The sequence below is a fragment of the Erithacus rubecula genome (assembly GCF_903797595.1).
Source record: "Erithacus rubecula genome assembly, contig: scaffold_728_arrow_ctg1, whole genome shotgun sequence".
NCBI classification, from domain to species: domain Eukaryota; kingdom Metazoa; phylum Chordata; class Aves; order Passeriformes; family Muscicapidae; genus Erithacus; species Erithacus rubecula.
In genome coordinates, this window is record NW_027635611.1 from 20327 (window position 1) to 46300 (window position 25974).

At 48.2% G+C, this 25974-nt stretch overlaps 1 protein-coding gene across 1 annotated transcript; it reads left to right on the top strand.

The window, feature by feature from the left end:
* Positions 1–8840: 8840 nt before the first annotated feature.
* STC1 (stanniocalcin 1) lies at positions 8841–20781 on the top strand. The gene is made up of 4 exons (XM_079333020.1): positions 8841–9400; positions 13189–13331; positions 15313–15524; positions 20218–20781. The coding sequence occupies exons 1-4, from the start codon at positions 8878–8880 to the stop codon at positions 20486–20488; spliced, it is 1149 nt and encodes a 382-aa protein (XP_079189146.1). The 5' UTR covers positions 8841–8877; the 3' UTR covers positions 20489–20781.
* The last annotated feature ends 5193 nt before the right edge of the window (positions 20782–25974 follow it).

Here is a 25974-nt window from a genome sequence, read left to right on the forward strand (position 1 = left end):
GTGCAGCTCTGGGCTCTCATCCCCTCTGGCACAGGCCACAACCCCCAGGGGAGTTTTCCCATTTCCTCTGAAATATTTTAATTATTCCCCATTCACTCAGCCCCTTTCCCTCACTTGGCAATTAATATTCCCTGGGAATTGTCTTTCCATCTTCTGAAAAATCACAGGGAAAGGAAGATTCTCATCTTAAACAGCTTTTTTTGTCAGCACAGCAACCAGAACATTTAATACACCAACCTTAGGGTCTGTGAGTCGTTACTTTAATAAAATTAAAAACCACTAATTGACCCCCCACCCCTGCCAAACCAATCCCAGCAACGCTGGGAAAGTTTGAAGGGACTTTCTCAGGAGTGGAGTGAGGAGGCCTTGTCATTCCCTATTTTTTTAAATTTATTTCCTTCTCTTTTTTTATTTATTTCCCTCTTTTTAAAAATTTCTGGCTTTTAAATGTCTTTCCCTCTTTTTGTAAGTCTTTTTCCCTCTTTTTTTATGTTTCTTTCCCTCTTTTTAAAAATTTATTTCCCTCTTATTTAAATGTCTTTCAGCTCTTTTTTAAGTTTATTTCCCTCTTTTTAAAAATTCTTTCCCTCTTTTTTTTTAATTTCTTTCCCTCTTTTTTTATTTCCCTCTTTTTAAAAATTGCTTTCCCTCTTTTTATAAATTTCTTTCCCTCTTTCTTCATTCCCCTCTTTTTAAAATTTCTTTCCCTCTTTTTTTTAATTTCTTTCCCTCTTTATTTCCCTCTTTTTATAAATTTCTTTCCCTCTTTTTAAAAATTTCTTTCCCTCTTTCTTTATTCCCCTCTTTTTAAAATTCCTTTCCCTTTTTTTTTCCCGTTCCTTTCCCTCTTTTTAAAAACTATTTCCCTCTTTTAAAAAATTTCTTTCCCTTTTTTTTTTTTTTTCAGTTTCTTTCCCTCTTTTTAAAAATTTCCTTTCCCCTTCTTTTTCATTTATTTCCCTATTTTATAAATTTCTTTTTCAATCGCTGCTGTTTCTATTGAAACCCTAAATCCTACCTCTGGGAATTCTCTTCCCAGGATCTTTCCCCATTTCCCAGCGCAGGAAACTCCGGTGAATTTTTGCTCCGGGGCCTCAGAGCAATTCTCGGCAGCTCGTAGGGGGGTGACCGGGTTTATTTTAACCTTTAAAAATCTCACAGCTGTTAGCGCTTCCCCATGCAAATCCACCGGGCTGCTGCCTTTGGATGAGGGGGAGGAGGGAAAAAAAAAAAAAATTCCATATTCATGGCTTTGTTCTGCAGGGTTCATTTTCTGCTTAATGAGAAATTCTCGCTCCGTTGTTCGGGCAAGTCTTTGCAAGAAGATCCCGAGATAATTTGGTGTTGTCAGGCTGGGGAGCAGGGAGGGAAAAATGGGATTTTGGGGGGTTCTAGGGGTTGGGAATTCCTTTGGGGGAGGCGCTGGAGAAAGGGAAATTTGGGGTTGGGGTTAAGCTCTGCTGGAGGTTTAGGGGTGGGAGTCTCACTCTGAGGTTTTGGGGGTTTCCTTTCTTGTTTAATTCTGGAGGTCTGTCCCCAAAATCCTCACGGGGTGTGGGGTGACCTCCAAAGGTTCTTCCCCTCTGGAAATGCCACTTCCTCACCTGAAGGGGCAAATCCTGGTCTGGGGTTGGGAATGGAGGAATGGGGGTGGGGATGGGGATGGGAATGGGATGGGATGGGATGGGATGGGATGGGATGGGATGGGATGGGATGGGATGGGATGGGATGGGATGGGATGGGATGGGATGGGATGGGATGGGATGGGATGGGGATGGGGATGGGAATGGGAATGGGAATGGGAATGGGAATGAAGAAATGGGAATGGGGATGGGGATGGGGATGGGGATGGGGATGGGGATGGGGATGGGAATGAAGAAATGGGAATGGGGATGGGGATGGGGATGGGGATGGGGATGGGGATGGGGATGGGGATGGGAAAGGGAATGAGGAATGGTGATTGGAACAGGGCAGGGAATGGGGCCAGGATTTGGAATAGGGCAGGGAATGGGGCCATCTCCTCCACCTGCTGCAGGGAAGGATTCAAACCCCTCTGCTCCATTTTTCAGGGACAAGCCCAGCCCAACGATCCCCTCATTTGCCTCTGGCAGTGAAGGACTTTTCCCCTCCACAAGGAGCATTCCCAGTGCCTGGCATTGCAGGAGCCGAGTGCTGAAAATTCTCCATGTGTCTCATCCATGAGGAACATTTGGTTTGAATCAAAATCCCATCACAACAGGCAGTGGGATTTCCAGCCCGGGATTACGAGTAATTCCAGGTTATTATTAGCAATCACTTTTCATCAGGCACTGCAGCTACAAGATGCAGAACAAGCCCAGCAGAAAGAGGCTGAAATATGGGATTCCTGTTACTTAAAAAAAAAAAAAAAAATCAAATTGTGCAGTGCAAATCAATCATGTAGTACGAGAATTCCTTTGCTTTGCTTTCATTTTTGTTGCCAGTTCACCCAAACTCAGCAGGAGACAAAAGTTCATGGAATTGTGAAGGTTGGAAAAGCCCTGCAGGATCATTGAATCCAAGCTGTGACTGATCCAGGGATGGGGACTCCAAACCTCCCTGGGCAGCTCTTTCCCATATTTAACAACCCTTTCCATGAAAAAATTCCTGCTGATGTCCAGCCTGAGGCCGTTCCCCCTCATCCTGTCAATAATTGCCACCTTCTATCGGGCATTAAACAATTATTTGGCACGGCCAAACCCACCCCCACTCCCTGCACATCAAGCTGAGATATTAAATCCCTTTAATAATCAGATTTCCAGCAGTTTCTGTGCCAGGTTTATGGAGCCTGTAGCCAGATCCAAGTGGCTCTGTCGGGGCAGACTCCTAAATTGCATCCTGCCTTTTGGAACAAGTTCTGACACCGCTGCCCCGGTGCAGCCGGGGTTGCTCACCTGGGCTAAGCAAATTCAAAGGTTCTGCTCGGCCTCTCCCTCCCTTCGCTTTCCTCCTGCCGGGGTAATTGCAGCTGCTGCCGGTTCCCAGCGCCGGGATAGGGAATCGCATCCCGGAGCGTGCGGGGAGGCGCCGGAGCCATGGCGGGGAGGGAGGAGGGGATGGAATTCCGTGGTCGGGTTTAATGTGCACCTGCTGGGAGCTGCTGCAGCGGGCTGCGAGGGCGGCTGGCCAGCGGCCAGGCTCTGCACACAGCCGGGCTTGAGCCCTGAAAATCCTGGAGCGCTTCCCGAGGGGATGGCAACGACCGCGGAATGGCAAAGAGCAGGAATCGCCTCGCCCCGCTGGACGCGGGGAAATTGCGGGTTCCCCATCCTTTGGAGTCAGGGAATGCTGGGTTTTGGGGAAGGATCGGGGAATTCTGGGTTTTGGGGAGGAAAGGATCAGTGAATTCTGGGTTTTGGAAAGGATCGGGGAATTCTGGTTGTTGGGAATGGATCAGGGAATGCTGGGTTTTGGAAGGATCAGGGAATTCCAGCTGTTAGGAATGGATCAGGGAATGCTGGGTTTTGGGGAAGGATCGGGGAATTCTGGGTTTGGGGAAGGAAAGGATTAGGGAATTCTGGGTTTTGGAAAGGATCGGGGAATTCTGGTTGTTGGGAAGGATCAGGGAATGCTGGGTTTTGGGAAGGATCGGGAAATTCCGGCTGTTGGGAATGGATCAGGGAATGCTGGGTTTTGGGAAGGATCAGGGATTGCTGGGTTTTGGGAATGGATCAGGGAATGCTGGGTTTTGGAAGGATCAGGGAATTCTGGTTTTTAGGAAGGATGAGGGAATGCCAGGTTTTGGAAGGATCAGGGAATTCCGGCTGTTAGGAATGGATCAGGGAATGCTGGGTTTTGGGAAGGATCGTGGAGTTCTGGTTTTTTGAAGGATCAGGGAATTCTGGTTGTTGGGAATGGATCAGGGAATGCTGGGCTTTGGAAGGATCGTGGAATTCTGGGTTTTGGGATGATCAGGGAATGCTGGGTTTTGGGAAGGATCAGGGAATTCTGGTTTTTGGGATGATCAGGGAATGCTGGGTTTTGGGAAGGAAAGGATCAGTGAATTCTGGATTTTGGGAGGATCGTGGAGTTCTGGTTTTTAGGAAGGATTAGGGAATGCTGGGTTTTGGGAAGGATCGTGGAATTCTGTTTTTTTGGAAGGATCAGGGAATGCTGGGTTTGGGAAGGATCATGGAATTCTGGCTGTTGGGAAGGAAAGGATCAGGGAATTCTGGGTTTTGGGAAGGATCAGGGGAATGCTGGTTCATGGGAAGGATCAGGGAATGCTGGGTTTTGGGAAAGATCAAGGAATTCTGATTGCTGGAAGGATCAGGGAATGCTGGTTCATAGGAAGGGAAGGATCAGGGAATGAATTCTGGGTCTTAGGAAGGATCAGGGAATATTGGGTTTGGGAAGGATCCGGGAGTTCTGTTTTTTGGGAAGGATCAGGGAATGCTGGTGGTTGGAAAGGAAAAGACCAGGAAATTCTGATTCATGGGAAGGGAAGGATCAGGGAATGAATGCTGGGTTTTAGGAAGGATCAGGGAATGCTGGTTGTAGGGAATCCCGGTTTTTGGGTAGAATTAGAGATTGAGTGCCGGTTTTTAGGAATGATCAGGGACTGAGTGCCGGTTTTTGGGAAGGATCAGGGATTGGGTGCCAGTTTTAGGAAGGTTTATGGGGTGAGTGCAGGTTTTTGGGAATGATCAGAGGTTGAGTGCCGGTTTTAGGAAGGTCTATGGGTGAGTGCCGGTTTTTAGGAAGGATCAGGGACTGAGTGCCGGTTTTTGGGGAGGATCAGGGAATGAATGCCGGTTTTTAGGAAGCTCCGTGGGTGAGTGCAGGTTTTTGGGAATGATCAGGGATTGAGTGCCGGTTTTTAGGAATGATCAGGGATTGAGTGCCGGTTTTTAGGAATGATCAGGCATTGAGTGCCGGTTTTAGGAAGCTCCGTGGGTGAGTGCCGGTTTTTGGGAAGGATCACGGAATGAATGCCGGTTTTTAGGAATGATCATGGAATGAATGCCGGTTTTTAGGAACGATCAGGCATTGAGTGCCGGTTTTAGGAAGCTCCGTGGGTGAGTGCAGGTTTTTGGGAATGATCAGAGATTGAGTGCCGGTTTTTAGGAAGGTCTATGGGTGAGTGTCGGTTTTTAGGAATGATCAGGGACTGAGTGCCGGTTTTAGGAAGCTCCGTGGGTGAGTGCCGGTTTTTGGGAATGATCACGGAATTAATGCCGGTTTTTAGGAATGATCAGGGATTGAGTGCCGGTTTTTAGGAATGATCGGGGACTGAGTGCCGGTTTTAGGAAGCTCCGTGGGTGAGTGCCGGTTTTTGGGAATGATCACGGAATGAATGCCGGTTTTTAGGAATGATCAGGCATTGAGTGCCGGTTTTTAGGAATGATCAGGGACTGAGTGCCGGTTTTAGGAAGCTCCGTGGGTGAGTGCCCTCGCTGGAGCTCCCGAGGTGATGCAGTTGCTCACGTCCCTCCGGAGCGCGGGGAGCGCAGCGGTCCCGATGGGAAAAGGGGATAAAGGTGGGAAGGGATCCAGTTACACAATGCAGGGAAGGGGGGGCCGCCCTCGCAGCAGCTCCCAGCCAGGAGCAGCTGAGCAGAAAGCGGAGGGGGATCACTGACTTTGTCTACCCTTTCTCTTTCTCCTAGTTTCATTTTTTTTCTTTTTTTTTTCTTTTTTTTTTTTTTTGAATGAGGTTGGATAAAAATCTTAACACCTTGGGAATAGAGGAGCAGTGGCACAAAAGGCCGGGCTGTGCAATTTAATAGGCTCTGCTGAATGGGAATGGAAAGAAGGGGGTGATTCTCCCAGGCCTAACAGTGCCTTTCTTTTTTCTCTTTCCATGCATCAGCCAGGAAAAGAAACCCTCCAGCATTTCACCTGGGGGAAAAATCTTCCAGCAGGTTGTGCCAAGCTTTTAGGAACAAATAGGGAAACTTTTTTATTTTCAGTTTGTTTTGTTGCTTTTTGTTTGTGGGTTGTTTTTTTTTTTTTTTAAATGAGCTCCCAAGGCTGTAGAGCAGCTGTTACCTGAGATCGGGAGGAAGGAAGGTTTTTAGGGAAAACTTTATCCCATAATGGGTGTTCTTGTATCCCTAAACATTTTAATAGCACTTTTGAAGGGCATGGCCCTTGAATGAGCCGACCCCGCTGATTTTGGGACAGTGATTCCATCGCTGGCTGCTCCTTTTTTCATTTTAAAACTGGTACAGGGTTGAAGCCACCAAACTCCTGGGAAATCCCTCAGCGAGAGCAGAATGGAAGTTTCCAGGGAATTTCGAGCCCTTGTGCCTTCAATATTCAAAATTTAAAAATGCAAATGTGCTCTGGTAGGGCAGGACTTCGAGGTCTTGGGCAGAAATTCGCTTTTAAGAGTCCCCTGCCAAATCTGACAGCTGTACTGAAATCATCCCCCCACTCTTTTAAGGCAAAATAATCAAAGTTCTGATTCCACGGGGGTTTTTTTTGGAGTCTCCATCGAGTTTTCCTGGTTTTTTGATATTTGTGTCCTGATCCAACACCTCTCACGGGGTCACCGAGCCTCCCTCACCTTCTCCTGCTGCTCGGGATTAAAACGTGCGGCAGGTACAAATATCAAAAAAAAAAGGAGCAAATCCTTGGGAAAACAGCAGGAGAAAGAACAGAAAATAATCTCAGCGTTAATTCCTCCCTTCTCTTGGACTCGTGTGGGTGCGGACGTGCTCCTGTGAAGGTGCAGAACAACCTGCCTGAGTCTGCAGCCTCAAAAATCCGCTGAAGCCGAGAGGGAATGCTCGGCTTGGGGGTGAAGGGGTGCAGGGATGGGGCTGGGAATTCGCAATCCAATCGTGTGGAGAAGGCAGCGCTTCCCCTGCGGAGAGGACGGCGCTGCAGCCGTGACTCAGCCCCCATTGAAGTCGCTGCCAGAGTTGCTTTTGATTTAATCAGGATCAAAACCCTCTGGGATTATTCTCACTTCCAGACTGGACCGGGGATGTGAGATGGAGAAACCACGACGCTTTGCGGGGTTGCTGCTTCTTTTCCTTCTTCTTCTTTTTTTTTTTTTTTTTTTTTTTTTTTTTTTTCTTCTTCTTTATTTAATGAATTTGGCTCGGTGTCCCAAACCGGAGCCGAAACCCGAAACCCGAAACTCTCCTGTTTCAGGTCTTTTGGCGTGCGCTGGGAACATCTGGCACAGCTGTTCCTGTGACCCCCGGGCAGCAGCACAACCTCGCTCCTGTTCCCATTCCAAAGGGAACCGGCAGCACCGGGAATGGGGCAGCGCTGCCCGAACCGGATCCCGAGTGATCCCATTTTCCCAGGGAAAAAAAAAAAAAAAAGTAGGAATGAGGCAAAACAGCTCCTGGAGCTCCATGGAAAGAGCCTCCTCCTGCTTCTCTAAATCCTTCCTTATTGCCCTTTAAACCCGAATAAATGCGCCTAAAATGGGGCGTTTTGCTCCTTCACTCTAATGGGATTTGTGGAATTGGTTGGTCAAATGGGAATTCTGTGCCTGGATGGATCCATGGATCTCTCCAAGCTGCGTTTCCTTCCCTGGCACCACCGAGTTCAGAGTCCTTCCCCTTCCCAGAAAAGATCCTGGGGGTGGCAGAGCGAGCCCCAAACGTGCTGAGGATCCAAATCAGCTCAGATCAGATCAGCCAGACCCGATCTCCAAATCCTTGGGTTTATTCTAAACTGCAGGAACTTGTAACTTTTTATCTGGAAATCTTTCTCCACGCACCTTTCCCCATTTCCTTTCAGCTGTAAGGTTTAAAAGCCCTGCTTCACTTTCATCCCTGAAACACCCAGAGCTTTAAATTGTCTCTGGGATCCGGGATAATCAATCCTGCAGCGTGTTAATCCTCATTACGTGCCTATTAAAACCGAGATTAAATCAGGCATTAGGGTGCCTCCTCCCGTTATGAAATCTGAAAAACAGGAATGAGTTTGGAGCAAGGAGGGGGGGGGTGAGGAAAACCAAGAAACACCTAAAAATTGGGGTTTGGGACACAGCAAAAGGTTTGAATAGCTAATTTTATGGGGGGAATTGCTGATTTTATGGGGGGAATTGCTGATTTTATGGGGGAATTGCTCATTTTAGGAGGAGAAGGAGGCGGCAGGCGAGGTTTGGGGCAGGGAGGGATTTGCATGAGCCTACGTGAGGGCAGGGATGAGTCCCGGGGCTCGCACGTGCTGGGGCAGGAGGCAGCACCGGGAAAGGTGAGAGCCGGGGCAGGAGCCAGAGGATCCCTGCCAGCCCCATCCCTGTCCCATCCCCATCCCATCCCCATCTCTATCCCATCCCAATCCCCATCCCATCCCCATCCCATCCCCATCTCTATCCCATCCCAATCCCCATCCCCATCCCCATCCCCATCCCATCCCCATCCCTAGCCTCATTCCATCCCCAGACCCATCTCCAGTCCCAGACCCAGTCCCAGACCCGAACCCAGACCCAGATCCATTCCCATCCCAACCCTCATCCCCATCTCAATCCTATCCCCATCCCATCCCCATCCTAATCCCCATTCCCATCCCATCCCATCCCCATTCCCATCCCCATCCCATCCCCATCCTAATCCCCATCCCATCCCCATCCTAATCCCCATTCCCATCCCATTCCATCCCCATCCCCGAGCCCCTCAAAACCGCCCGTTCCCACCCGCAGATCCCTCTCCGACGGACGGGAACAGTTTTTTCCTAAAGGGCAGGTGATTTTCTTTTGGGGTGGGGGCGCTTTAGGGCAGCGCTGTCACTTCCTCGAGCTCCTCGATCCGTAGGAAGCCTCCCCCCCTCCCCTTCCCCTTTCCCACCGCTCCTCCAGGGATGAACTTTTCGCTCATTGTTCTTTGGCAGGTACTTTCAATGGGCTGGAAAAATATTCTTCCTGTGAAGTTGCAGTTTCGTGGGGCTTGAATGAGTCCAGTCCTCCCTTGGCTCTGCCCAGCGCCGCCGATTGGCTCCGCAGCCCGGGGGGGACCGATAAGGGCGGCTATAAAATCCTCGCAGCTCTCGGTCCCCCAGCGAGCAGGAGCCAGAGGGGCCACCGGGATCCTCCGCACATCCCCGCGCTCATCCCCGCGCTCGCCAGGATCCTCCTCCCTCCCTCCTTCCTTCCTTCCTTCCTTCTCCCTTCCTTCCATCCCTCCCTCCTGCCAGCGCGTATCCAGCTCCACATCTTCGCTCGAACCCGGAGAGGAGAGGCGCACACATCCCAAAAAAAAAAAAAAAGAAAAAAAAAAAAAAAAAACAAGACACCCAAAAAAAGAAAAAAAAAAAAAAAATAACCCAACCCCACACTTAGCGGAAACTTGTCAGAGAATGCTCCTAAAGTCTGGTTTTCTCCTGCTGCTGCTGATCAGTGCATCCGCATCCTACGAAGCTGAGCAGAATGACTCTGTGAGCCCCAGGAAAGCGCGGGTGGCAGCGCAGAACTCAGGTAACGCCGGCGAGCAGGGCTCGGAGCCCCATGCCTTAAACTGTCTCAGATTTCTCTGCTGCTGGTTTTTCTTCTTTTTCCTTTTTTTTTTTTTTTTTTTTTTTTTTTCTCCTTCTAAACTTCCCGGCAGGCAGCACAAATGTTCCTTTCAGGGTTGGTGCAGAGCTGGAGCAGGAACCTCCTGTCGGAGCGAGGATGCGATCCAGGCTCTCCCCTCCTCCCCCAGCTCCTCAATGAGTTCCGTGCACTTTTTTTGATCATTATTTTTATTATTTTCCTGCTTGCATGTATCCCTCTCCCCGGTGTTAAACCCCTTGCTTTTTAGGAAGTTGATGAAATCGGCGGCGCTGGGACTGCCCCATTGTTCTGTGAACATCTGTCTGTTCAAAGAGGGGCAGCCAGAGCCGCCACTTTGAAGAATTGCAGTAACCTAGAAACTGTCCCCTGCTCGCTGAGATTGTCACAAACCGATGGCTATCGCTCGGCTGCCACTGTAAAAATACATCGGTGACATTTAACAAACTTGCGTTCACAATGGAGAAAAGGAAAAAAAAAAAAAATTGCTGGATGTCTGGACTTTGCTGCTCAGATAACTTGGAGACATTGTCTGGAACAATGGGAATTAAAAATCTGCCTTCTACTGTACCGCGAGGATATTGGAGCTCCAATTCGGAGCTCATTAGCAGCTGATTTATTTTAGCTCCGCAAGGCTCTGCAGTGTTGGAGAGGGGGGTGTTCGCTCGATTTTTTGCTTTTGTGTTTGGTCGCTATAGAAACGTGGGGTCTCCCTCTCGCACCGCGCCTAAAACAATCCAAGCCCGGCGCACCCGGAGTCTGCTGCCAGCGAAGTTCTAATTGGAACCTGTGGAAAGCTAATTATGGGGCTGGCTCGTGCTGCGGGAGGTTATGAACCGGGGAGGGGATGAATTACCAAATATTCCTCCCTTCAGGCACGTCAGCAAGAGCGCGGAGCCACCAGGGGTTAATTGAGGGATTTTTTTTTTTAATATTATTTCTCCATTTTTTATTATATTTTTTTTCCGTGGGAAAATCCCCAGTTGTAAAGAATCCTCTTTAGCGCACAAGTTAGATCGAATAAGGTGTGTTCCGTCCCAGTAAAACCTCACTTTTCCCACACCTCGGGGCTGGATGGGAGACCCTGGGCTCGCATTTCTTGCCCAGGAATGTCTGGAAACCTGAGCTGCAGGAGCGATGAACGTGCCTTGCCCGGGCTCGGGAGGGGACAGATGTTCGGCTCAGCCAGGAAGGTTAATCCCGGCTAATTTCAGGGCAATCATGTGGCAATTGTGCTGATTCATTGTTAAAATGCCCTGGATGTGCTCTGATGACACGGATTCCCTCGTGCTCAGACTCACCGCTGCCTCCGGGCTTCGCTTTATCCCTCCAGCTCCATTACCTGACATTTCTCTGCCCAAATTTCAGAAAAAAAAAAAAAAAAAAAAAAAGATATTTTTTTTTTAGCTATGCCTGCAAACTCCCAGGGCAGTTTTAGCACTGAGCTTGTGGATCGAGTCCTTGTGAGTGCTGAGCTGAAATCTTCTTTTTAGGCAATTCAGGCGTTTCGGAAAAGCACAAATACCTCCCAATAAGCGCGATTTCCTGCCAACTTGTTGGCATTTCAATCTCATTTTCGGAGTGGTTTTGTGAGCCAGGTGCTGCCAGGCTGGACAAAAAACAAGGAAGAGACCTCGGAGCTTTCAATTTTTTTCTTTAGAGGGAGTTGGGATAAAGGTGGAAATGCCTGGAGTGAGGATTGGGGTGGGGTGGACATTTGGGTCTCCATCTAAGCAAGGACTGTGAGGTGCTGCCTCTCTAATTCCTGTGTGACCCTCGAGGGGTTTGGTGGCTGGAATTTCTGTTCCTTGGGGTGTTGGTTGTGTCTTCGGGGAATTCTGGAATTGTGGAATCATTGAATTGTAGAATAATAGGATTGTAGAATCATGGAATCAGAGAATTCTGGAATTGTAGAATCCTGGAATTGTAGAATTATAGAATTACAGAATCATGGAATTATAGAATGATAGAATTATAGAGTGATAGGATTATAGAATCCTGGAATTATAGAATCATGGAATTATAGAATCATGGAATTATAGAATCATGGAATTATAGAATCCTGGAATGGTTTGGGTTGGAAGGGACTTCAGAGCCCATCTCATCCCCTTCCATTATCCCAGAGTGCTCCAACCTGGCCTTGGGCACTTCCAGGGAGGAGGAACCCACAACCTCTCTGTGCCAGGGTCTCACTGCCCTCCAAGAAAGGAATTTCTCCCTAAAATCTGACCTAAATCTCTCCTCTTTCAGCCTAAAACCATTCCCAGCTCTTCTATCTCTGTGTGTATAAAAAGCCTCTCTCCTGCTTTTCCATAATCCAGTTTTCAGCACAGGAAGGGGCTCTGAGGTCTCTCTGGAGTTTCTTTTCAGGCAGAGCTCTCCCTGCCTGGTTCCATGGCAGGTTTTGGAGCATCAAAGAGGGTTTGAGCCACGCCTGCCTCGCCCAGTGCCAGAGCAGGATTTGGCTGTGGGCTGGGATTGGATTTAGCTGTGGGTTGGGATGGATTTGGCTGTGGGTTGGGATTGGATTTAGCTGTGGGTTAGGATCAGATTTGGCTGTGGGTTGGGATTGGATTTAGCTGCAGTTTGGGATGGATTTGGCTGCAGTTTGGGATTGGATTTAGCTGCAGTTTGGGATTGGATTTGGCTGCAGGTTAGGATCTGATTTGGCTGCAGTTTGGGATTGGATTTGGCAGCAGGTTGGGAATGGATTTAGCTGTGGGTTAGGATCAGATTTGGCTGTGGATTGAGAGCAGATTTGGCAGCAGGTTGGGATCAGATTTGGCTGTGAGCTGGGATGGATTTGGCTGCAGTTTGGGATGGATTTAGCTGCAGGTTGGGATGGATTTGGCTGCAGTTTGGGATGGATTTAGCTGCAGGTTGGGATGGATTTGGCTCCAGTTTGGGATGGGATTTAGCTGCAGGTTGGGATGGGATTTAGCTGCAGTTTGGGATGGATTTAGCTGCAGTTTGGGATGGATTTAGCTGCAGGTTGGGATGGATTTTTCTGCAGTTTGGGATGGATTTAGCTGCAGGTTGGGATGGGATTTAGCTTCAGTTTGGGATGGATTTAGCTGCAGGTTGGGATGGATTTTTCTGCAGTTTGGGATGGATTTAGCTGCAGGTTGGGATGGATTTTTCTGCAGTTTGGGATGGATTTAGCTGCAGGTTGGGATGGGATTTAGCTTCAGTTTGGGATGGATTTGGCTGTGGGTTGGGATGGGATTTGGCTGCAGGTTGGGATGGGATTTAGCTGCACTTTGGGAAGGATTTAGCTGCAGTTTGGGTTTGAATTTAGCTGCAGTTCGGGATGGGTTTTGGCTGTGGGTTGGGATGGGTTTAGCTGCAGTTCAGGATGGGTTTAGCTGCAGTTTGGGTTTGAATTTAGCTGCAGTTCGGGATGGATTTAGCTGCAGTTTGGGTTTGAATTTAGCTGCAGTTCGGGATGGGTTTAGCTGCAGTTCGGGATGGGTTTAGCTGCAGTTCGAGATGGGTTTTGCTGCAGTTTGGGATGGGATTTAGCTGCAGTTCGGGATGGGTTTAGCTGCAGTTCGGGATGAGTTTTGTCTGTGGGTTGGATGGGTTTTGCTGCAGTTCGGGATGGGTTTAGCTGCAGTTCGGGATGGGTTTAGCTGCAGTTCGGGATGGGATTTAGCTGCAGTTCAGGATGGGTTTTTCCCTGCTGTGCTGACACTCCCTGCCTCTCTCCACAGCCGAGGTGGTTCGCTGCCTGAACAGCGCTCTCCAGGTGGGCTGCGGAGCCTTCGCCTGCCTGGAGAACTCCACGTGCGACACGGACGGGATGTACGACATCTGCAAATCCTTCCTCTACAGCGCTGCTAAATTCGACACTCAGGTACAGCCCGGGCACCGAGGGGACGGGAATAAAACCCGGCCGGGGATCAAACCCGGCCGAGAATGAATAAAACCCGGCCGAGAATGAATAAAACCCGGCCGAAAATAGAGAATAAACGGGAGCCGCCTTTTCATGCCCCCGACAAGCACGTGCTAAAAGCTCCGCTCAACGCCTGGTTTAATTTAAGCCGTGCTTTGGGCAGGATTAACCCTCCCCTCCCTGCAGCCCTTCCTGCTCCTCTCAGCCCCCGTTTTTGGCTCCAAGCTCATCCTCCAGGGCTCTTTTTTCCTGCTCCGTGTGAGGACTTGGCACGGAGGGTTCCGTGGGGCGGAGAGCAAAGTTTCCTCTCCAGGAAGAAATAGAAATGTTCTTCGAACAAAATAAATCTCCTGCCTGTGTGACCTGGCACAGGGCTGGGCTTTGGCTTGCGAGTGTTTGGGTTTGGGAACAGGGAGGGAGAGTAAATGGGATAAAATCGGAGGGCTGTGCTCTGTCAAAATCACTTTTCCTTTGTGTTCTCCTCCCAAAATTCACACAGCACCTTGTTCCCTGTGCTCCTGCTCCCAAGGACTGATTTAAAAGCCATAAAGGCTCCAGAGGTGTGAACCAGAAGTGTGAAACTGCTTGGCATTAAATTGATGTTAAATCCATCTGTGGGGCAGAGATGCTCCATCTCTGCTCCAGGCCAAAGATTCCCACTGGCTCAATCTTTTGGGAATGGGAGTTCAGAGCATCCCAACTGCTGAGAGTGACAACTGTGCAAGAATTGGGAGAATTCATTTGTGCCTGGCAGATCTGTAATTGCAGGAGGGTAATTAGCATAGCCAGGCCTGCTGGAGTACCCACAACACTTCCCCTTTTTTTGGATTCCCTGGAATTCTGTATTAGTGTTTATCTTCTATTTTCCTCTTCAGTCAGAGCTGGGATTGAAGGCATCAGAGATGGATTTTTGTGTTCTGACTCGGTTGTTTATTAATTCTTGTCTAAGTTGCAGTGAGTGCTAAAGCACTGCCAGCTAACAAGCTAAAAGTGGAAAAATGGAGCTGGATCTTGCTCATTGTCTTTTAGGGCCTCACTGTCCAATTAAAAATTAACATCTATATTATTTATACTTTTGACCCAATGACCAAACACTTGTTAGTGCAGAACTTTCTATCCAACCAAGAAAACACCACCTAAAACCAAGGAGAAGGAACAAGAAGGAAGAAGAAGCCAATTCCCCAAAACTTACATCTTGTCCCATATCTATTTTTATATTCTAAAACCCCAAATTCCAAATTTTTCACCATGTGACATCACACACTTCTATTCAAACTACACACCCATGATTTAAACTCCAAGGAAGTTCAGAACTCCCAGGCTCCAGAGTTCCTGTTGGATCCCAGAAATCTGGGATTTTTGATCTTTTTTTGGCACTGGTCCCCAGGAGATCACTGCTTTTGACCTGAGGCCTTGGAGAAAACTTCCAAAATTTGAGTGATGGAGTTAAAATCATGGGTGTGTGGTTAAATAAAAATGTGTGATTTCACATGGTGATGAGTTTTAAATTTGAGATTTTTATAATATAGGGATAGGTGTGGGACAAGATGGAGAATTTTGGTGCTCATCTTCCTTCTTCTTCATGGTTTCAGGTTTAGTTTCTGGTTGGACAATCAGTGCCACACGGAGGGTTGTGGAAATGTAGTTATTGGGTTAAAAGCATAAATAATACAGGTGTTAATCTCTATTTTGCATTAAGAGACCTTGCAGCAGTTGGATCTGCCTCTATTTTCCTCTCTTCTAGCAGCTTGCTCTTTGTACTTTTTGATAAAACTTAATGAACAACCAAACCCAAAAATGAGAAAATTCACATCCTTCATGCATTTTTTAATCCTCCCTCCCACTGAAGGCACAAAAGCCCGAGACAAAAACCGTGCAAAACTCCCACTGCTGCTGCTCCAGGTTCCAACAGAGCCGAAATTTCTTTTGCTCCCCTGGGCAGGGAAAAGCGTTTGTGAAGGAGAGCCTGAAGTGCATCGCCAACGGGGTGACGGCCAAGGTGTTCCTGGCCATCCGCAGGTGCTCCACGTTCCAGAGGATGATCTCCGAGGTGCAGGAGGAGTGTTACAGCAAGCTGGGCATGTGCGGCATCGCCCGCCGCAACCCCGAGGCCATCACCGAGGTGGTGCAGCTGCCGCAGCACTTCTCCAACCGGTACGGGCGGGAATCGCCGGGAATTCCCGGGAATGGCGGGCGGGGAATCGCCGGGAATGGCGGGAGGGGAATCGCCGGGAATGGCGGGGAATCCCCGGGAATGGCGGGTGGGGAATCGCCGGGAATGGCGGGATGGGAATTCCCGGGAATGGCGGGCGGGGAATCGCCGGGAATGGCGGGGAATCGCCGGGAATGGTGGGATGGGAATCGCCGGGAATGGCGGGGAATCGCCGGGAATGGTGGGAGGGGAATTCCCGGGAATGGCGGGGAATCGCCGGGAATGGTGGGATGGGAATTGCCGGGAATGGCGGGGAATCACCGGGAATGGCGGGTGGGGAATCGCCGGGAATGGCGGGTGGGGAATTGCCGGGAATGGCGGGCGGGGAATCGCCGGGAATGGTGGGGAATCGCCAGGAATGGTGGGATGGGAATTCCCGGGAATGGCGGGAGGGGAATCGCCGGGAATGGCGGGATGGGAATTCCCGGGAATGGCGGGATGGGAATTGCTGGGAATATCGAAAATGGGAATGGCTGAGGCAGGAGTGAGAGGGGCAGCTCCCAAAGCAGTTCTCTAACCGGTACAGGCAGGGAATCCCCGGGAATGGCGGGGAATCCCCGGGAATGGCGGGCGGGGAATTCCCAGGAAGGGCGGGATGGGAAATTCCTGGGAATGCCAGGGCAGGGAATTGATGGGAATATCGGAAATGGGAAATTCCCGGGAATGGCGGGGTGGGAAATTCCTTGGAATATCGGAAATTGGAATTGCAGAGCCAGGAGTGAGAGGGGCAGCTCCCAAATCAGTTATCCAAATGGTATGGGCGGGAATTGCCGGGAATGACGAGGGGGGAATTGCTGGGAATGTCAGAAATGGGAAATTCCATGGAATATTGGGATGGGAATTACCATGGAATATTGGGAATGGGAGTTGCAGAGGCAGGAATGAGAAACCAGTTCTCCAACTGGTACGGGGTGTGGGACGGGAAATTCCTGAGAATGTTGGGGTGGGAAATTCCTTGGAATGTCGGAAATGGGAAATTCCTTGGAATACTGGAAATAGAAATTGCAGAGGCAGGAATGAGAGGGGTCTCCCAAACCAGTTCTCCAACTGATACAGGGGATATGGGAATGGGAAAATCCTTCTAATATTAGAATGGGAAATTCCTTGGAATATCAGGATGGGAATTTCCTTGGAATATTGGGATGGAAAATTCCATGGAATATCAGGAATGGGAATTGCAGAGGCAGGAGTGAGAGGGGCTGAGGTGGTTCAGTGCTTGCAGGTCCTCAAACAGCTCAGCCCAGTGAAGATTTGCCTCTTCAAATCCTGTGCAGCTTTAGAACCATTGTCCCTTCTCTTTTTGGGAAATATTTATTTCCCAAATAATGTGTTTTGTGTTTGTATTCCCAAATAATGTATAATGTAATTTTGGGGGGGAACACTCTTGTTTTTCATTTTGGGAAAATACATTTATTTGCCTTCCTGGGAAAATGCATTTATTTCCATTTTTTGACCTGGTGTTCCTCATTTTGGGGACAGCCTGGGGCTCTCCCTGCTCTGGTTTGGGGCTGTGTCCTGTTCCTGCAGGGACAGGGATGTCACCCTGCTGCCTGGCACAGCACTGCCCTGTCCCCTCTCCAAGGACAGGGGACACAGGGAGCTGCTGCAGTCACGCTGCAGGGACAGGGATTTCTTCCTCCAAATCCTGGAACAATCAGTGCTGAGTCTTGTGATTGGGATAAAAGGGATAAAAGGGACCTTTTTGGAGCCCTTGGAGTAAATAATTCTGGGATTGGAGTGCAGGCAGAGCTCTGGGTTGTGGGGCCTGTCTACTCCTCTGGGGTGGCTGTGGCTGGATCCAGGAGAATCCTAAACCCATCCCAGGACAGGTGCACAGGTGATAAATACTTTTTATATTACATCAACCAGCAAAAAATTTATTCAGAGAATCCCAGAATAACCAGAGCTGGAAGGGACCCACAAAGATCATTGAAATCCATCTCCTATTGCAGAAAATTCTGCTGCAGATGGAGAATTTTTTTTGTTGTCTATCCAGAAAAAAAAAAAAAGGTAAAATTGAGAAGGCAAAATTGAGAAGGCAAAATTATACTGGGGGGAATAAAAATGAAACTTGGGTGTCTTTCCCCCAGGTGAATTTGGAAGAGGTTTTGTGGGAGAGGAGCCCAGGTTAAAGTGATGAATCCTGAATTTCAGCAGCCCTTGGAGGGGGATTTGGGGACACTGGGCAGGGCTGGGATGCTCCTCTGAGAGCATCCTGGAGTCTGTCCCGAGGAGGAGGAGGAGGCAGCTCCTCCCCAGCCCCAGGCAGAGGATATTGTGACACGCAGAGGAACAAAGGCAGCAGGATTTCCCAGCTCCGAGGGCTCCCGGAGCATCCTGCTTTCCCAGCCCGGCAGGATCAGAATGTGCCACTTGGCCTGGCCGCCCAGGGGAAGTAGTTAAAGGTCATTTCATCTTCCTGCGATTTCATCTCGGGGAGGAGCAGCTCAGCTCTGACGGGCTCTGCAGAAGCGTCCCGGTGTGGAAGCTGCGGGGCTGGCTGGGCTCATTGTCCAGCCCTGGTTTAAGCCTGGTTTAAACCAGCTCAGCTTTGCTGAACTCCACTTTAAACCTCACTCCCAGCCCTGCTGAGCCGAGCCGAAGCTCGGTCCTTTAGTGCAGCTCCGACTTTGACCTCAGCTGACCTGCCCTGGCTGCTCCAAGGGCTGAGAGTTGGGAAAGGACTTGGAATGGGAACTCTCATTTCCCTCTTCCTTCCCCTCCTCCACCTGCAGGTTGTTCTCCTCTCTGCTCCGGTGGAAAAATGTCACCGTGACCTTAAAGTGCTTAAAATAAGTTCCCTGAGGTCCTTTCAGGCAGAAATGCCAGCAGATGTGGGACTGCTGCCCTTTTTCCCAATTTTGTCTCCCTGGGAAGATGTTCCCTGGGGCAGGGGGGGTGCCAGGTGCTGTCCTGTGCTCCTGGGGCTGTGGAGGAGAATTCCTTGGAGGAATTCTCTGCAGGGCTGGGAATTCAGACCAGCACTGCTTTCCTGGCTGCTCCTTGGACAAGGAATTTGTGCCCAGGGCTGTCCAGGGGAAGGTGCAGCTGGAGAGGAGGCAGGGAAAGGCTCATTTGGGGTTTTGTGCAGGGAGGTGAAGATGGATTGTGTGTCCTGAGGGAATCCAGGGATCTGCCAGGCTTGGACTGAGGGATTTTCCCTCTTCTGGTCCTTGTAGAGGCTGTGCAGGGAAAGGGACAAGAGGGACAGGAGGGAAAAAAAAGGACAGGAGGGAAAAAAGGACAGGAGGGACAAAGGGAATGGAAGTAGCCATGGATTGTGTGTCCTAAAGATCTGCCCCAAGGGAATCTGCCAGGATTGGACTGAACTGGTTGGCCCCTTTCTGGTCCTTGTAAAGGCTGTGCAGGGAAAGGGATGAGAGGAACAAGAGGGACAAGGGGGACAAGGACAGGAGGGACAAGAGGGAAATGGACAGAGGGACAGGAGGGACACTAGGGACAAAAGGGACACCAGGGACAGGAGGGAATGGACATGAGGGACAAGAAGGACACCAGGGACAAAAGGGACAGGAGGGAATGAGCAGGAGGGACACCAGGGACAGAAGGGAATGGGCAGGAGGGACACCAGGGACAGGAGGGACACCAGGGACAGGAGGGAATGGTGCCACAGGGTGGATCAGTCCCAGCCCTGCCCCCGAGCAGGGGCCAGGCCAGGCTGTGATCCCGGCAGGATCTGTTGTTGCCAACAACAATCATTTTCCTTCCCAAAGCTCCAGGAACTCGGGTGTTTAGCAGAGTAACTCCCACCCTTTAACCCATTTCTCTCAGCTCCTCGTTTTTTTACCTTCCTGATCCACCAGGATCACTCCAAACCCTCTGTGCTCACCTCCCACAGCTGGTTTGGGGCAGTTAAATCAGAATTTTGGCAATTCCTCCCCTGTGCCAGGGGCACTGCCCTGCCATGCCCAGGGTGTTTGGGTGCAGTGACAACAAGGTTGGACTTGACCTTGGGAGGTTTTTCCCTTAAAAAAAATTTAAAATTCTGTGACAACACAGTCAGAAATCAATTCCAAACATGTTCTGGATGAGTTAAAAATCTGATTCTCACAGTTTTGTCACCTGGCTGGGGGACACTGTGGGTTGACCAGGTCCCTATGACATAGATATTACAAAAACCACTCTCTGGATGAATTAAAAATCCCAGTTCTGGCTGGGTGGTGACTCAGACTAACAGGGTCTCTGTGCCACAGGTATTACAACAAACACTCTCTGGGCAAGTTAAAAATCCCAATTCTCACAGTCTTTTCACCTGGTTGGGGGACACTGTGGGTTGACCAGGTCCCTGTGCCACAGGTATTACAAAAACCACTCTCTGAATGAGTTAAAAATCCCAATTCTTGCTGGATGCTGAGTCAACTCCCTGTGCCACAAAAAACCACTCTGTGGGCAAGTTTAAAATGTGATTCTCAGAGTTTTTCCACCTGCCTAACCAGCTCCCTGTGCCATAGATATTGCAAAAACCACTCTCTGAATGAGTTAAAAATCCCAATTCTGGCTGGGTGGTGGGTCAGACTAACACCTCCTCGTGCCACAAAAAAAAAACGCTCTGTGGGCAAGTTTAAAATGTGCTTCTCAGAGTTTTTCCACCTGCCTAACCAGCTCCCTGTGCCCCAGGTACTACAACAAGCTGGTGCGCAGCCTGCTGGAGTGCGACGAGGACACGGTGAGCACCATCAAGGAGAGCCTGATGGAGAAGCTGGGACCCAACATGGCCAGCCTGTTCCACCTGCTGCAGAGTGACCACTGTGCCCAGGGCCACCCCAGGGCCGAATTCCTGCGCAGGAGGCTCTCAGAGCCACAGAAGCTGAAGCTGCTGCTCAGGAACCTGCGGGGCGAGGGCTCGGCGCCCGCGCACGGCAAGCGCGGCTCAGCTGAGCGAGCCTGAGCTGGGGCACAGCAAAGCTGAGCTCCAGGAGAGTGCTGCACCCAAAGCCAGTGGACTTGTAGGTATTTTAACCCCCCCTCCCAGGAGATGGGTTTGGTTCCTTAGGGCTCGTTTCGTTTCCTTCGTGTTTTCGGTGGTTTCGGTGTTTTCCGCCAGCCAAGCGGTTCTGTCTCTTCTCTTCCCCATCAAAAAAAAATCTGTTATCCCCAAAAAATCTTTAAGTAGATCCCTGCAGTGGTCAGGCCTTCAGGCATCAAATTCCTGATGTTTGGAGGTTGAGTTTTGTCCCAAACCGTTGTGTTGGGACCACCCAGAGCTGGAGATTCAGCAGCTGCAGATCCTCTCCTGCAGGTGATGAAAGATGCACTAAAAACTCTTGCACATCCCAAAAATACCCGTGGGATTCATGTCATGGATCTGTGCTGGCCATGGCTCTGTCTCTTCCCCACCAAAAAAACACATCTGTTATCCCCAAAATCTTAATTTTTAGTAGATCCCTGCAGTGTCAGGCCTTCAACACCAAATGTTTGGATGTTGAGTTTTGTCCCAATCTGTTGTGTTGGGACCACCCAGACCTGGAGATTCAGCAGCTGCAGGTGATGAAAGATGCACTAAAAACTCTTGCACATCCCAAAAATACCCGTGGGATTCATGTCATGAATCTGTGCTGGCCATGGACAGATTCATTCATTAATCTGTGCTGGCCATGGCTGTCTCTTCCCCACCAAAAAAAAAAAAAAAAAAATCTGTTATCCCCAAAATTCTTCATTTTAAGTAGATCCCTGCAGTGGTCAGACCTTCAACACCAAATGTTTGGAGGTTGAATGTTGTCCCAAACTGTTGTGCTGGCACCAGCCAGGCCTGGATATTCAGCAGCTGCAGATCCTCTCCTGCAGGTGATAAAAGATGCACTAAAAACTCTTGCACATCCCAAAAATACCCGTGGGATTCATGTCATGAATCTGTGCTGGCCATGGACGAGCATGGATGTCACATTCCTGGTCCTGTATTGTCACCCTCAGTCCCAACCCTTCCAGCAGAGAGCTGGGAACACATTTAAGCCAGGCTTTACCACACTCACTGGGTGGTTTTAGCCACCAGGACCTGGCACCAGGGTGCAAAACCAGTTCAAACCACCCCAAAAAGCCCAAAAGAGGAGAAGGACGTGTTCTGCCATGGCAGGAGGTGCCAGGCTGTGGCTGGAGTTGGTCAGGATGTCCCATCACCCTGTGTTGTATTTCCAAGCTCACTTCTCTGTACTGTATTTAACTGCCTGAAGCTTTAAACCAAGCCTAACAGAAACAAAGCCTGTCTTAAGATTAGAGTATTAAAGGCCTTGCTCTAACTGTGGTATAAATAGTGCTAAAATCTGTCTGTACTGTACAGAAACTCCACCAGATTCTGCTTCAAAGGAGCAGAGCAGAGTAATTTTATTGCCTAAACTAAGTTTTGTAAGTCAGCTCTTTGTTATTGTTTTATTTTTCCTGGAAGCAGTACCTGTGTCCTAGTCAAGAACTCACGTTCCACTCTGTGGCCTTTTTAGAGAGGAAGAGGGGAAAGATTTAGGATGTGAATTGCAGGGTCAGGAACAGCCTTTCAGAGCTAAAATTGGGGGGAAAATCCATAAAAAACCCAAATTTAGGCTGGCCAGGAGATGCACTTAGACCCAAGGCTGGGAATTTTGGATTGATCAGATCCTTTGGGGGATCTCACAGGGCAAAACTCCCGTGAGGATTTCTGGGGGTAGGCAGGAATCCACCAGTGGAATCCACTGGTGGAATCCACCCATGGGATCCACCGGTGGAATCCACCCATGGGATCCACCCGTGGAATCCACCCATGGGATCCACCCATGGGATCCACCCGTGGAATCCACCCATGGGATCCACCCATGGGATCCACCATGGAATCCACCTATGGAATCCACCAGTGGAACCCACTCACGGAATCCACCATGGAATCCATCTATGGAATCCACCAGTGGAATCCACCCATGGGATCCACCCATGGGATCCATCATGGAATCCACCCATGGAATCCACCCATGGAATCCATCACGGAATCCACCCATGGAATCCACCATGGAACCCACCCATGGAATCCACCATGGAATCCAGCACGGAATCCACCCATGGAATCCACCCATGGAATCCACCCATGGAATCCACCCATGGAATCCACCATGGAATCCACCATGGAATCCTTCATTCCCTCAAGCTCCAGCAGGAAAGCTGAGCAGGTGGGATGAGCTCTGGGAGCTGCTTTTCCTCCATCCATCCTCCTCCTCCTCCTCCTCCTCAGCAGGCTCTGGGAAGAGGAGCAGAGCTGGGAGACCCCAAACCCACTCCCCACCACAGCCAGGCTCTGGTGATCCCCAAAAATTCCCTTTGGATCCACCCAAATCCATCCCTTGGGCTCTCTGCAGAGACTCTGCCTCAGATAAAGGATCTCTGCTCCTTGTGGAAACCTGAAGCAATAGAATTTTTAATTTAATTTTTTTTGTGTTGTTTGGAAAACCACAAAGCCTTTAAACCAGAACTTGCTGCTAAAATATCAAAACCAGATGTTGCTGTCTTCACGAAATGTAGCCCAAAAGTGCTGGCAGAGAATGGGAAGCAGCAAAACAAAAAAAAATGTTGCTGACATCAGTGAAGGGTCAAAATTTGTGATTTTTTTTTGGGGGGGGTGGGGGGAATTCTCCAAATGGAACCATCCAGGACAAGGAAGATGCAAATTGCTCCTTCCTGAATCAGGCAGGATGACACAAAGAAAACCCAAATCTTCTGGAATATTCTGACCCTAAAAATTAGGATCATATTAAGGAATTGATCCCAGGGGTGCATCCCTGGGAATTCCACTGGGGTTTGTGCTGTTCTTTGGGAATGGGTCACAAAAAGGGACATTTTTGGGTCACAAAAAGGGACATTTTGGGTCACAACAAGTGACAAGGACACCTGGGCAGGATTTTCCTCATGGAAAAAGTCCTCAGGATTTTCCTCCACCCACCCATTTCTCTGCCTAAAGCAGATTTGAGGTTGGGGAGGAGTTTGGGACATCCCAATCCCATTTTTTATTCTGGGTTTCATAATGAAATTTCCCTTTCCAGCAGCAATTTCCACTTTATCTCCTGAAAATGGAAGTGGGAAGATGATTCCCCCTGGTGGGGTTTGCCAGGAATCATTCCCTGGGAATTCCCCACATCCCAAAAAACCAAAATTCCCAATTTTTGAGCTGCTTTGAGGCCGTTTTTGTCCCTGTGCTGGAGCAGGGAGGAATTTGGGATCTCCCAGCTCTCCCTGCTCAGAAAAGCAGATTTTTTAATTTAGAGGCTCTTCCCATCCTTTGGGAATGATGGAAAAAATTTGGATTTAGGTGTGAGAGACCCCTGGGGATGGGGGATGATCCCCAAGTTGGAGTCCAGCAATTTCACCTCTGCTTTATTTTTTTAATCTCACTAAAGGATTTTCTCTGGGGGGGCGGGGAGGGTTTGCATGAGTCTCGTGATTTGTTTTGCACTTTAGACGTTTTTTGTGCCATTATAAATTTGCATTATTTGTATTTATAATTTAAAGAGACCTAGAAAAGGGAAAAGGGAGAGAGTTTGGGGGGGTTTTTGGGGTTGTTTTTTTTTTTTTTTTTTTTTTTGCTGAGTACTGGAATAAACAGTGAGCATATCTGGTATATGTCTTTATTTATTGTTTCCATGACATTTGTAAAGCTCCATGTGTTCATATAAAGGTTATTTGAAACATATCATAGCGAGGAGAGAGAGGCAAGTTATTTTCTTTGCTTATTTTTATAATTAAAGATGCATAACCTAATGAGGCCTACGTTGGATTTTCTTCTGCAATGAAATAAAAAGTCAAATTTGACGAGTTTTGCTGTCTGAGTCTTTATTGGGCTGGATAAAAATGTTGGATTTTTGAGAATCAGAGCTCTGCTCTCTCCTCTGTTTGTTTAATAAATCCTGTGGCAGTGGAAATTGTGTTTTATTTTATTTATTACACCCTGCTAATTAAGGCAGCAGCACTTTTTAATGAGGGCAGCTGCAGGGAAATCAAACACCTGGATTCTGGATTTCCATGTGCGTTTTTATCAGCCAGGAAATCTCAGATTTCCACTGGAACATCAAAATAAATTGAATAATCAGCAGAGGAAAAGTGGGAGCTGAATCCTGACTCTGCTCCAAAAGCTGCTGCGAAGTTTAAAAAATCATTTTCCCATCACAGGAGAGTGTGAGAATAAATATCAGGAAAAGAAAATGATTAATTAAAGATTTCTTGCCCTAAAATCATGGAAAGGTTTGGATTGGAAGGATATTAAAGGTGAGCTCGTCCCACCCCCTGCACTATTATTGTCATTATTATTATTATTATTATTATTATTATTATTATATTACTATATTACTATATTATATTATCATAGTTACAATTTTCATCATCAAAATAATAATTATCATTGTTATCATTGCAACATGTTATTAATATTGATTAATTAAATTATTAAAATAACTAAAATAAGTATTAGAATAAATTCTTTATCATTAATATTAATATATTGTTACTATAATTATTTACATTATTGATACCATTGGAAATTCCCACCTGGAGCTCCCAACTGTGATAATATTCCAGAATTTTAACAACTTTTTAAGATTTGGGGATAAAATGGACACATTTAGGTGAGTGCTGGTGATGGAGGGAGATGAATTCTCCAAAAAAGAGCAGGACCAGAGAAATCAGATCAACCAAGGATCTGTGGTGGAAAAACTGGGGAAAAAAAAATCATCCTGGAAAAGGAAATTTCAGCTCAGTGGTGAAGAAAATTGTGCTAAAAAAAAAAAAAAAAAAAAAAAAAAAAATAGGCTTGATAATGAAGAAAAAAGTCCTGAAAAAGGAAATTTTGGCTCAGTGACAAAGAAAAAAGACGTGGAAAAGGACATTTCACCTCAGTGACAAAGAAAAAAGTCTTGGAAAAGGAAATTTAGGCTTGATGACGAAGAAGAGTCCTGGAAAAGGAAATCTGGGCTCGGTGGTGACGGAAAGCTCGGGAAGTTTTAAAATCCTCCTGATTTTCCCCAGGAATTTGATTTGGCCAAGATCCAAAGGATTTTCTGGATGTTCTTGTCTTGTCCGTGGGGTTTTTTGCAGTTTTGTGATGAAACAAAAGGAAAACCAAATCAGATTTTCCCAGTCCTCACCCTTCCTGTCGGCTTTGGGAGGGAGGAGTGGGATCCCAAGGGCTGGGAATGAAACTGAGGACCAGACTTCCCTGAGAACTGAGAAAAATCAAAAGCAGGAGGGGAAAAAAAAACTCCCACAGAAATGAAGGATAAAAAAAACAAAACACCCACAAAAAGAAGGACAAAAATAAAACAAACTCCCACAAAAAGAAGGAATTGTCTTTGCTGCCGTGATTCAGCTGCTCCGAGCGGGAATACGGAAAGAGTTCAGAAAATAAAAGAAGTGGAGTTGCTAAAAAATAGA

Coding starts and splice junctions, on each gene's coding strand:
- STC1 (XM_079333020.1), top strand. CDS start 8,878: ATGAGTCCAGTCCTCCCTTGGCTCTGCCCAGCGCCGCCGATTGGCTCC. Junction 9,401..13,188: donor GGTGGCAGCGCAGAACTCAG/GTAACGCCGGCG, acceptor CTCTCTCCACAG/CCGAGGTGGTTCGCTGCCTG. Junction 13,332..15,312: donor CTGCTAAATTCGACACTCAG/GTACAGCCCGGG, acceptor TCCCCTGGGCAG/GGAAAAGCGTTTGTGAAGGA.